Consider the following 12,339-nt stretch of genomic DNA (forward strand, 5'->3'; position numbering starts at 1 on the left):
AAACCAAATCCTTATCTCTACTGCAAAGAAGGGGGGGGGGGGTGTGAAACAACGAGGCCTGGACATTATAACCTTTTTTCCTGAACAAACAACAAAGGGTTCATAAATGTACTAGGGATGCACGGTCAAAGGTCATAATCATAAACCCGGCAGGGGGTAATAAATTATGGGTAATAAATCACCTTTTTGACATTTGGTGTATCATATTTACTACTACTATTTCTACTGTGGATCACAAAATAATTTATTTTGAGAAATGTCTCAGTGGGGTCCAATGTTGTTTGGTTACCAGCATTCTTCAAAATATCTTCTTTGGTGTTCTGCAGAAGAAAGAAAGTCATACAGGTTTGGATTGTAAATTTCACCTCCATCATTGTAAGTGTAGGGACTAATGCCTTGGCTCATGCCTTGGCCCCTCCCCACCTGAATGTAATTCCCAGAATTCTCCAAATCCCCTCAAAATAGACAAGTTCTTCAAAGAAAACTGTGTTTGATTTTCTAACGGATGTTGAAGCAAGCCAGATGCCCACAGAATCGGATGCCAGAACCACATGTTTGTGCGTGCGCACCTGGCACTTGTGCCAGGCCCGTTGCCTCCACCACTCAACAGCTCCCTGCAATGACGTTACCAGCCGGGCCACACTAATCAACATAGACACTAATCCAGCTCTTCTATAAAGCCCTTTTCCTCTTCATGAGGGAGAGTGAGAGAGACAGGAGGGGAGGATAAAGGGAGTAAGGGATGGGAAAAAAATTAGACGACTGCATGATGTTCAGTGGTGTGACTTCCTTTGGAATACTTTAAGAGTGAACACAGTTTTTACTACCCTTCATTGACCCACGGAGGAGTTGCACAGATTGTGCACTCATATCAGCGATCACACTGGAGGGACGGTGCCCCCCGATGGGGCCTGCTGAGGGGCAGTGCTGTGGGAGCTGCCCCCCTTTGCCCCCTATTATCATACCAATCATGGCTAGCATGGAGCTTTGCACCGCCCAAGAAGATGGATGCTTTCCCTCAGATGGGTAGGACCTCGTAAATTCTGTGTGAGCTGCGTATGTGTTTGTTTGTGATGAATGAAATGTAACATATGTGTTGCATTTGGTGTATAAGTTTGTGCATTGAGAAATTTCACAACACTGCACTACATGCAGCCTTATGGCACATGTAAACTAATACCGTTCTTGCTCTGATTATCTGTAAGTAAAATATAAATAAAAATGTCCACACTTCAGTATAGGGGGCAATTCTCGCTATTAACAAACCATTAATTACGTCTTTTTCCTCAATAAACTCTTCATTTGTTGTTTATTAATAGTTAGTAAGGTAGTTGTTAGGTTTAGGTATTGGGTAGGATTAGGGATGTAGAATATGGTCATGCAGAATATATGCCTTATAAGTACTAATATACAGCCAATATGCCAATAATAGGCATGCTAATAATAACAAGTTAATAGTGAGAATTGCCCCCTATACTGAAGTGTTATCATAAAATAAATAATAACAGAAATTGTAAAAAAATAAAATAAGTAAAATAAAATAATACATAAAAAATTAATTCAAAATTATTAAAATGTTAATTAGAATTGAAATAAATAAATATTGAAAATAAATAAATATTGAAATAAATGCCAATATGTTCATTTTAATTTTAAAAGTCAATTTAGGAATTCATATTTTAAAATATTATACATATACTTCTATGACTGAACTATTGTTTACTTTTTTAATATTTAAAAAATATATTAACTCAATAAAAATACAATAACATTGCCTCTGTTTTTCCATTCTTGGTAGGTTCTTATGTTGATTTTGTTAATTCTTATCCAACGTACCTTTAATACATTTCAGCAATATGAACGTTTTAAAAAGGATCATTTTCAGTGGGTCAAAAAAAAGAATGAACCAAACCGTTGGGTTATAAACTAACCCATGCTGGGTTGTTTTAACCTATTGTTGGGTCAAATACAAACATTTTCTGGGTTGTTGTAACACAGCAGTTGGGTTTGTTCCCTTTTGACCCATTGCTGGGTTGAAAATACCCTATGAGACAGCGTACAGTATTTCCTTTTTTTGGCATTCAAACCCCTGATATTTGCTCTGTTGGCACAAGTGCTCTATCTGCTCTTCATATCCTTGTTTGCACTTAAGCTTTTCTCACTTTTACCTCCATATCTTCCACCTGTGAGGCAACCTGTCAATATCAGAGTATCCAGTGCCTGGTGCCTGACAGAAGTCTGTTCTGTTAGCTTGTTAATGTCTTGTTACCACTGACAGTGGGAGGGCAGGCTGGATTACACTGTTGTGCCAGGCAGCTGTCACCACAGAGACCTGAGCAGATATGTGACGTACATGGCTGAACATGTGAAATTAGTCACGGGTTGTTTCACAACATAGATTGAAGAACTACTATGAAGAAAAGACAAGCTTATCATTTTTAACCACAACCTTAACAGTATATACAGTATACAGTATATGCCCCTTTTAGGGACATGGGGTGGAAAAAGTATGAAAGGGAAGAGAAAAATATTTTTTAAAGCTTTTGCGTTATCTCGCAAAACATTCAAACGTCCTGTTGTCCCGTTAACAATGGAGCGGTTCAGAGTAGATTCCCGGACTAATAACTTGTGAGCTAAACGTTGTTATTACACAAATAACACATAATTCCTTAGACAATGATCTACAACCTAGTCTTCCTCAAAATGAGAATATAAATTGATCTCTATATGAGCAGGCGACATGGACAAGTCCAAAGAAACCGTCTGCAAAGTGACTGTAAATCCGAAAAGCGTTACTACAAAAATAGTCATTAATAACTTAAATGTTACACACTGTGGTCTCACCAAATTCAGTTTACACATTAATGCTCTCCTGCTGATTTTAAAATGGTTTTAGTTATACTACAGTATGTAGCACTGAAGTTAATGACTTTTTTTCGTAGCATAATGATCTTCGGGTCGAGCTAGTCTTAAATTCTGCCAGCGGGACATCCCTTATGAAAATTTACCATGGTTTTACTACAGGTAAAACAAAAAAACATGGTTACTGTAGTAAAACAATGCTTATCACAAAATAACCATGGTTTTGAAAACCATGTTTTTTGTAAAAACCATAGTAAATGATGGTTACTGTAGTAAAACCATGATTTTGCCCTAAGTAATCAATGCACCAAAAAACCATGGTTACTACACTTGTACCACAAAAAAAAAAAACATGGTTAATTTTCGTAAGGGATTAAACATGAAGTGTTTGTCAGAACTCTGAAAAAATTCTGCGAGATAATGCAAATATGTTTGCGAGAGAACGCAAAAGCTTTAAAAAATATTTTTCTTTTTTCCACCACCATGTCCCTAAAAGGGCTCCGTATATCTATCCTTTTCACTGTTGGTCACTTTAAAAACAGTTCAGGCCTTTATTACTGCTCTCTGTAATACTTCATGAAAATGTTCTGAAGTCAAATATTTTAATAGAATCTGAAGTATGTCCTATTAATAAAATCATTTTGAAGCAATAATCTTGAAATCAGTGCTTCATGTTTATTTGTCTATTTGGGAAGTGGCTGTATGCTAGTACAATCAGCTATTTATTAAAGTGATTTTTTTATTTTTTGAAATGTCAAGTACAAAGTACATCAGATATGCCTTAACCCACAACCTCGTTAGGTGTTACATCTAATTGCATTTTCCATGTTATGTGTAATAACTTTCCATGTTGTTATGCAAAATAACTCTAACCGCAGGTCACAGCTTTTTAGTTTAAGCTGACCTGACCTTTCCATCTCAGGTACCTTAGGTTGATAAACACACACACACGCACGCGCACGCACACACACACACACACACACGCACGCACACACGCACACACACACACACACGCACACACACACACACACACACACAGACACACATGTCTGGTTTACTATCTCCGTGGGGACAGTCCATAGGCGTAATGTTTTCTATCACTAACCCTACCCCTAAACCTAAAGATCATAGAATACTTTTTGCATTTTTAGATTTTTAAAAAATATTGTTCTGTATAATTTATAAGCTTTTTTGCCCATTGGGACCTCAATTTTGGTCCCCACGGTGACACGAGTCCTCATGTGTTGGTGTGCATTCAGGTTTAAGTCCCCACCGGGATATACAAACATGAACACACACACGCACACACACACACGCACACACACACTGAATGTTCCTAGTGAGTGCAAGTAAAAAAGAGGATTTTTGTTTATCAGGCAGGTCTTCAGGCTTCAGTAATCCTCCTCTGGCCTACTGGGAGAATATAAACAGCTTTGGAACAAAAAAGTCCATTAAAGTTCACGGGTATATGTAATTTTATTTTTTCGCAAACTGGCTGTGAAAATTAAAAAATTAAAGAAGAGATTAGCATCAGAAACCACTTCCCTCTTTGTGCTGACACTTCAGCTATGTTCAACCGCTAGTCAAATGACAATTTCTGCTTATGGGTGTTTCTGCAACTATGGGCACTTTTGACTCTCCAAAATAAAAAAATCAACCCCTATGAATTTTATCTTTAATCATCTGTAATACATATAAAACGGTCAACAAAATTGCATGGAGCAATGAAATTTTGTCTTATATAAAAACACGCAATAAAAACGGACACAGATAAGATTATATTTACCTTATATTTTGGGATCTTGTGAGTGAGGTGTTGAGGTGGCCTAATCTGTCAGCAATGTGCTCAAGTGGTAATTTCTGTTTCTACAGAAACTAGATTTGTTTGTCTTTCATAAAATGTCATAATAAAAGCCGTTTTTCATTGCTGCAAAAGTGTGGGACAGGCACATTTACTTGAAAACATCATAACAATGAACAGTAAATAATACAAAAATTTACGATGCTGTAAATTAATATCTATATTAAACAATTCCTTTTGAAAAAAGATCAAATTGTAATTCAATTATCTTATTTTAAGTATTTTAACATTGTGACCAGAGTTGTGGGACATGAACAAAAATGGTGTTTGGACCTATAAATGCTTCATAATTTTCTATTAAATCACATTAATCATTAATTATATTTTTTGTCAAGGTGTGTAATGACACTGTGACTACATTTATAAAGCGTCATATGACAAATTTGGACATAAATCTAAAATTTCACTGCTGGGACTTAAAAGTGCCTGTAGTTGCAGAAACACCCTTACATAAAAATAAAAAGTACTTATATTGTGCATTTTAAAGATTCTTCCTAGTAATTGAAATGGCAAAATAATATGTATTTTCAACATAACAACTTAATGCCCTCCCATGCAACATGATATTATCATGCAACAACCACAGTTTATAATGTTAAGTATTGCGTAATGCAAATTAAAAAACTAAGAAAAATGGTTGTGAGAAAACAGATATTGTGTAATATTTTTGAAGCAGTAACATTAGTTTTTATGTCTGAAATAATATCCCATAATGCAATGCTTTCCTGTCTCTAATGAAAAATTACTATAAGAGAACATAATCCAATTTGATATAATCTGCATATATACGCATTGTAATCCAGTTCTCGACGTTCCATCCCTGTGGCTTGAGAGTCAAACGATTAGTAGCAGGTCAGCTGGGATCAGCAGCAGTTAGCAAATCCTACATGCTTTGTTTCTTAGTATTGCGACGTTGCGAACACACTGTAAAGACCATATGCAGTACTTCTGCAGCATCACTCTCGACGATTAAACTACCTGAGAATAACTGAAATTAATAATTTTGTTTGTTTTATTTATTAATCTTGTTTTGTGCATGCATGATGTCATGGGAAATGAATGATTTAGGCAACATCTGTCCCTGTGTTTTTATGTGCATGGGCAGCTGAGTATTGAATGTCACAAAAACACATTTCCATTGACAATTTTCTAATCCAACAGAGTGATGGGGGAAACAGAAGCACAGGCCATGGAGGAATTTCCAGTACAGAGAAAAGGTGACAGATTGCCCTTTCAGGTAAAAAAATCCCCTTCTTTGCTGTGAGATTTGTGTACAGTATATTCATTTTTGTATTTTAATTCATACAGGTGGCTCAACTAAAACTATTTTTATATCATTTTTTATATCAAATATTTGCGGAGGAATGGGTGACATTAACACTGAATATTGAGCATGTGCTTAAAGACTGTATGCAGTGTACAGTGGGACTTAAGTCAGTGTTTCCCAACCCTGGTCCTTGGGGCACACCTTGCAGAATGTTTTAGATCTCTCCCTATATAAAACACCTGATTCAACTCGTCAATCAGGTGTTTCATATAGGGAGAGAACTAAAACATTCTGGAAGGTGTTCCCCAAGGACCAGGGTTGGGAAACACTGACTTAAAGTGATAGCTCACCCAAACATGAAAATTCTGTCATTATTTATTCATCCTTCCGAAAGTTGGCAAACGAACAGCGCCGGCACCCATTTACGCCTGTTTTATGGACACAAAGCCAATGCAAGGTGTCATTGCAGTTTGGTTACCAACTTTCTTCAAAATATCTTCCTCTGTGTTCTGCGGAAGAAAGAAAGTCATACAGGTTTAAAACAACAAAAATGATGACAGAATTTTCATTTTTGATCACTTCAAGTCATGATCCTTTAATGTCTTTTAGCTGTTTTTGGGGGGGTCTTCCAATAATTTTTAAGGGGTCCAAGTAATGTTACTTCTTAGGTGTCACAAACATTTGCTACTTTCATGGTAGATTAATTTAAATTTAATCAACAATTAGGCAACTATTTTATTTTTCGGCACTTTACTGTAATAGGAGCCATGAACTAAAACGTGCAACTTGATATTCTGCTACAGGTGGTGTTTTTAAGAAGAGAGTATAAAGCCAAGTCTTATGGGGTCCCCAACCATGGGATGTTTTTTCTTGGGTTGGACCAAAAATCTTAAACTTAATTTAAAATATATCAAAAATAGTAAATCATTTATTTACAATATTTACCGTATCTTATCTGCAAATTTTTAAATTTGTCAGTATTGTTATTTAAAAAATATATATATTTTTTTTAATGTGTGCAGATAAGACAAGGTAAATAACGCTTTATGGGGGGTCCGGGATCCCCCAGCCCCCCTTAAAGCACTGCTATAGACTATTAATTTTTTTCTATAAAAAATTATTTAATTTGTAAAAAGTAGATTTTCTTAATATTTAGAAGTGGCTACAAATCTTTAATGTCAATTGTAGTTCTGTTTTTTACCATTATGTTTACTTGTATCTCAAACAGGATCCAGCTGAGTGCAAACACCATTCAAGTGTTTTTCCTCATAATTTTGCAGATCTTCCCAGATCCAGTGGGGGTAGTTTTGGGACAGGAGGGGACTCTAACCTGCGTTCAACAGGGGAAAGAGCGTCTGCCGTCTATTGTGGTGGAGCCTACTGATGTTAGTGAGGTGGAGAGCGGTGAGCTCCGCTGGCCCCCAGAAGACATGGACTTTGATGAAGATGAAGATCTGTTCCTGGAACAGTGCATCCCACCAGCTAACATCGCCGACTGGGGGGAGGAAGAGGAAGAAAGCTCTGTCATTGAAAACCACCAGACCACATCTTTATTAGGTATTTTGCCTTCCTTAACAAGTCATGTGCTCACTTACTCGCTGGAGATTAAAGAATCGGATGTATTATGAAAACATTAATTTACTGTCATAACTTAAATGGTCTCTTTGACTATCTATGTGCAGATCTTCAGACGGATGACTTTAGGGACGACACCCCGACACTGCCTCCAGAGAGTGCTCCGGCTCTAAACTAAACCCCGCCCACTGCTCAGGGTCTGACCATAACCTATTAAACCCAGCATTGTCGTGTCAAGGTGATCTGCATGCAAAAATAACTCCAGGATGCTTTCCTGAACATCTCAAAGAGATTTATGTTCAAAATGAGTTACATGAACAAATCTGAGTGCGTGGCGGTGGTTCTATCACAGGATGACATCAACTTTGACACTTTAACCAGAGAACAGAAAGCATAAACCTGTGAAAGAATTACTGTACTCGACATAAAAATATGTATTTTACTTTTGCAAAGCAGTAGATTGCATATAGTCGTTTTACATCTTTCATAGTTTTATTTTACAACTTTACCAATGTTTTTCCTTTTGCTAATTGTTTTAGAATGAACATCATGTTTAAACACTTGCTGTCAGAATGCAAAATATTGATTTATATTATTTAGTTGATACAGTATATTTCAAAATGTTACACCCGGTCAGCGTATTACCACAGAGTTCAAATCTAATCTTATAATCAAAAAAGGGAAGAAACATCATGGCAACACAATGTTAGGTAATCATATGCACACATGATCTGTAAAACAGCATTTATGGAGACGATGCAATAAACGCACTAAGCAAAGTTATTTGTCTTTTTTTTTGGTTTTGGTGTCAATGTAGTAAAGTTATGTCCAACTGCATTGTGACCTTCAAATGAATCCAATGGTTTCCAATGGTGCAGTCTGTGTTCACCATCTAAATGAAACCAGAACCACAACCATTATTGTAATATAATCCATATTATTACCCATTTTGCTGTGTTTTAAAAACATTATAATTATTAAATGGAAATTCTGGGAATTTAAAGCAGTGAAACGTATTGCAGCTAAAATAAATGAATTGGTTGTGTATAATTTGACTGTTATTCAAAATGTAAGATAAAGAAATAAGTTTTAAAAGTAACCATTTGTACAGAGCAACAAAAAGTGCTTACACAACATTATTAAGCAAAGGGTTTTTCACACATCCTTTTTCAACCATTTCCTGGTTTCAGAGCTAACACAAAATCTTGACTATTACATTCATATTGAAGCCACACGCACCACTTCACTGACACAAATTCTAGGAGGTAATTTGTTTGATTTTTTATACATCCTTAACTTTTTGATGAGATTAGTAAATATGTTTTTTAATAATAGTAATAATAAAAAGGGCTGTCAATTGATTTATCGCATCCAGAATAAACGTTTGTGTTTACATGTTATATGTCTGTGTACTGTGCATATTAATTTTGTATTAATAAACACACACATGTATATATTTAAGAAAAATATCAAATTAATAAAGATTTATATATATTTTTAATTATTGGTAAATATAAATAAATGCATGTAAATATTTCCCAAATAAATATGTATTTACAAAATTAATATAATATGCACAGTACACAGACATATATTATGTAAACAGAAACTTTATTTCTGTATGCGATTAATCAATTGACAGTCCTATTTATTATTATTATTATTATTAAAAAACAATTCACTACTAATTCACTACTGATTAAAACTAATCACATTATATTACAATAACTGTTGTAATCGCAATTAATCTTTTGACAGCCCTAATAATACATTTATATTTTTTAATATCCAGACATTGTGTAATGACTATTTATTGAGAAAAGATTTTTATTTATAACACTGTGTTTGGTAATGCAATTTTTAATATATGAAAACATTGCATGCCGTTTTAACAGATTCTTCCCATGTTATTTTGCTTTGTTTTTTTGTCATATATCGATCATTTTCAAGGTATAGTATCGAAGTTAGAAATTGACAACACTAATATCTATCTCTTATTTTTTCATCATTTCACAGCTAACATGGAGGACGGTGACAATTTTATTTTTATTGACTTTAATGATACCGACTGTTGGCATGAAAACTGCTCCTATGTGCTGAATCCCTTTGAAGATGAGGTCCCTGTCATAGGTGCACGCCACTGGTTCGCTCTGATCTGCTACAGCATCGTCTTCCTGCTGGGTGTCCCGGGCAACGGCCTGGTGGTGTGGGTGACGGCATTCAGAATGCCAAACTCCGTCAACGCACAGTGGTTTTTAAACCTGGCCATCGCCGATCTGCTGTGTTGTTTATCTTTGCCTCTGCTGATGGTACCGCTCGCACAAGACCTACACTGGCCCTTTGGTCCTCTGGCGTGCAAAATACTACACGGTCTATTCTCCATGATGATGTACTGCAGCGTTCTGCTCTTAGTTGTCATCAGCTTGGATCGCTTTCTTTTGGTGACCAAGCCCGTGTGGTGCCAGAACCGGAGAAATCCGAAGATAGCCCGGTGCGTCTGTTTGGCCATTTGGCTGCTGGCTCTCCTGTGTAGCTCTCCACAGTTTTCTCATATGGAGGAAAATGTAAAAAGTGAGACTAAAATATTGTGTGTTAGTGTGCATCATAGCATCGGTCAAGCCTGGGCTGTGACTGTGTCTCGTTGTTTCCTGTCCTTTGTGTTACCTTTCATGATCATCTGTGTCAGCCACTGGAAGGTTTACCATGCGACAAGGTACAGACGGGGCCAACGTGGCAATGACAAGTCGGCCCGGACACTGCGTGTCATCCTTGCTTTAGTTTTTAGTTTCTTTCTGTGCTGGATGCCTCTGCACATCGTGGATCTCCTTCAATTGATACAATACAAAAAGTCACATCAGTTACAAGCCGACTTGAAGTTAGGCCACGTGTTAGCGCTTTGCTTGGCTTACATTAACAGCTGCATGAATCCTCTACTCTACGTGTGTCTTGGCCGTGGTTTCAAGGAAAATCTGATAAGCTCCCTGCGTAGCGTGCTCCACTTTGCGTCCGAGGCCCCGTCCACTCGAATTAACATGACTGCAAGCAGTAAAACCACCACCACAGATGGACAAACTTGCAGGGAGAAGCCCCTGTGAACCCTTGTATGACAAATGGATCTAGAGTTATGCCGCTGGAGTTCTCAATGGTCAATAGTCAATGGTCCATATGACAACATGGACTCCATCTTTGTTTCATGGGTTCTCAATGAAGCACAAAAGTTGGGTTCCAGAAATAAAAACCACATTTGTTTTCTCTGCAGGCTTTTTTTTACAAAATTTGTAACAACCTATAAATTTAAAGACATGAGGCTCTTAGGAGATATGCTGTAATGGTGTTAAGGCCACGAGTCTGTGTTATTTCCAATTGAACTTTTCAAACAGTATGTTTAACACTGAAACTCCTGGTGCAAAATCAACAAATCACAGAATCACGTCCAACAAAATGAGCCACGCGAATGGCGCAGTTTGACTCGCTCAAGTGCTTAAAGATTTTTATATATCAAAATATAGATTACTAGACCTATCACAATCACGATAAACAAAAAATGTTTATGACTATAATTTTAAATATTTTTTATTTTAACTTGAAAAAACATTCGCAGATGCGACGTCCACTTGGACAGCAGTTGAGATGTTAAGTCATGTTTGATCTCCTAGCTGTTGGTTTAGTTTATGCCGTTGTATGCTTTGATATTTTTCCTTGTTTAAGCATAACTTTAATTTACTCATTTAAAATATTAAATATAAGTAGCTGTGTAGTCCATTCATCCCTTCAACTGCACTGCAGAAGCAAGCCAAACAACCAACCAAACCTGTGATCATCTAGTGAGGTCCAGACAGTTTGTTTCGGTTTAACAAAATGCTACATACTTATTTTAGAAATAAATATATGCTGTTGTTGAGTAATATCACTTGAACCTTGACTTTCATTTTAAACTTCTAACCTCGAGAAAATACAAAAAACCAACATTGCTCTCGCGCAGAGCAGAATGAGGTTGAACACTATTGAGGCGAAAGTAACGGAACGAATCCAATTAGCATACCTCGAAACACAAAATATCGCTCTCACTTGTGTTTGCTAGTTGAACAAGACAGTAAAAAGACACACAAGTCTAAAACGTCGCTTGGAATCTACTTGCAAAGAGCTGAAATCTCCCAAAATGCAAGTGGTAAAATGTCTCCGCATGAACTTGCCAAACCACCAGAGGTCAGTAAAGAGCAAAAGTATTAACTTTTAAAACCGCCCGTGTGGTTGTGCTTGTGATTTAGTGAATAATTGTAAAAGGCTACTTTCACCACGATTAGACCAGGGGGGTGGGGTGATAATCATATGTCGTTACTGCAACAACATTGTTAATGTTTACGTAATGCAGTGTGTTGGGAAGTTTGGCCATGAGTTAGCAACCATTCTTTCCCCATCAGCATTTTTTCTCTGTCAGGGCAACACAAGGCAGAATAAATATAACATCTCTTCATAGCAACTGCACCATACAGAAGGTTCCGCAATGAAAAAATGATACTCACCACTTTTTGCTTATACTATATAGAGTATATTATAATAGTATTGTGTATTATACTCTGCTTTTTTTGTTCATAGATCATAAACATGAAATAAACAAAGGTTTGCGGTTCAGTTTCTGGTATACATTCATTTACACACTGAAACCCACTAAAAAATTAAAGTGTGTGTTTAATACAGCCACATATACAACTTTATAGCAGGGGTTTATTCCAACCCAAGAAGTCCCGAAGAGAAGAATTGATAACTTTAGTAC

The 12,339-nt window shown here is 36.5% G+C and overlaps 2 protein-coding genes across 2 annotated transcripts; both read left to right on the forward strand.

Moving 5' to 3' along the window:
- Nucleotides 1–706: 706 nt before the first annotated feature.
- Nucleotides 707–8,328, forward strand: lbhl (LBH regulator of WNT signaling pathway, like). The gene is made up of 4 exons (XM_057347880.1): nt 707–1,026; nt 5,885–5,960; nt 7,271–7,547; nt 7,673–8,328. The coding sequence occupies exons 1-4, from the start codon at nt 905–907 to the stop codon at nt 7,741–7,743; spliced, it is 546 nt and encodes a 181-aa protein (XP_057203863.1). The 5' UTR covers nt 707–904; the 3' UTR covers nt 7,744–8,328.
- Nucleotides 8,329–8,770: 442 nt separating this feature from the next.
- Nucleotides 8,771–12,187, forward strand: c5ar1 (complement C5a receptor 1). Its single transcript, XM_057347877.1, has 2 exons — nt 8,771–8,830; nt 9,582–12,187. Exon 2 carries the CDS (start codon nt 9,587–9,589, stop codon nt 10,658–10,660), a length of 1,074 nt encoding a protein of 357 aa, XP_057203860.1. The 5' UTR covers nt 8,771–8,830; nt 9,582–9,586; the 3' UTR covers nt 10,661–12,187.
- The last annotated feature ends 152 nt before the right edge of the window (nt 12,188–12,339 follow it).

The sequence above is a fragment of the Triplophysa rosa genome, linkage group LG12 (genome assembly GCF_024868665.1).
Source record: "Triplophysa rosa linkage group LG12, Trosa_1v2, whole genome shotgun sequence".
Classification (NCBI taxonomy): domain Eukaryota; kingdom Metazoa; phylum Chordata; class Actinopteri; order Cypriniformes; family Nemacheilidae; genus Triplophysa; species Triplophysa rosa.

Bases quoted from the DNA above. Each gene is read 5' to 3' on its own strand.
- c5ar1 (XM_057347877.1), top strand. From the start codon at position 9,587: ATGGAGGACGGTGACAATTTTATTTTTATTGACTTTAATGATACCGAC.
- lbhl (XM_057347880.1), top strand. From the start codon at position 905: ATGGGGCCTGCTGAGGGGCAGTGCTGTGGGAGCTGCCCCCCTTTGCCC. The intron at 1,027-5,884 runs GTAGGACCTCGT...CTAATCCAACAG, and splicing joins GGATGCTTTCCCTCAGATGG to AGTGATGGGGGAAACAGAAG. The intron at 5,961-7,270 runs GTAAAAAAATCC...ATAATTTTGCAG, and splicing joins GTGACAGATTGCCCTTTCAG to ATCTTCCCAGATCCAGTGGG.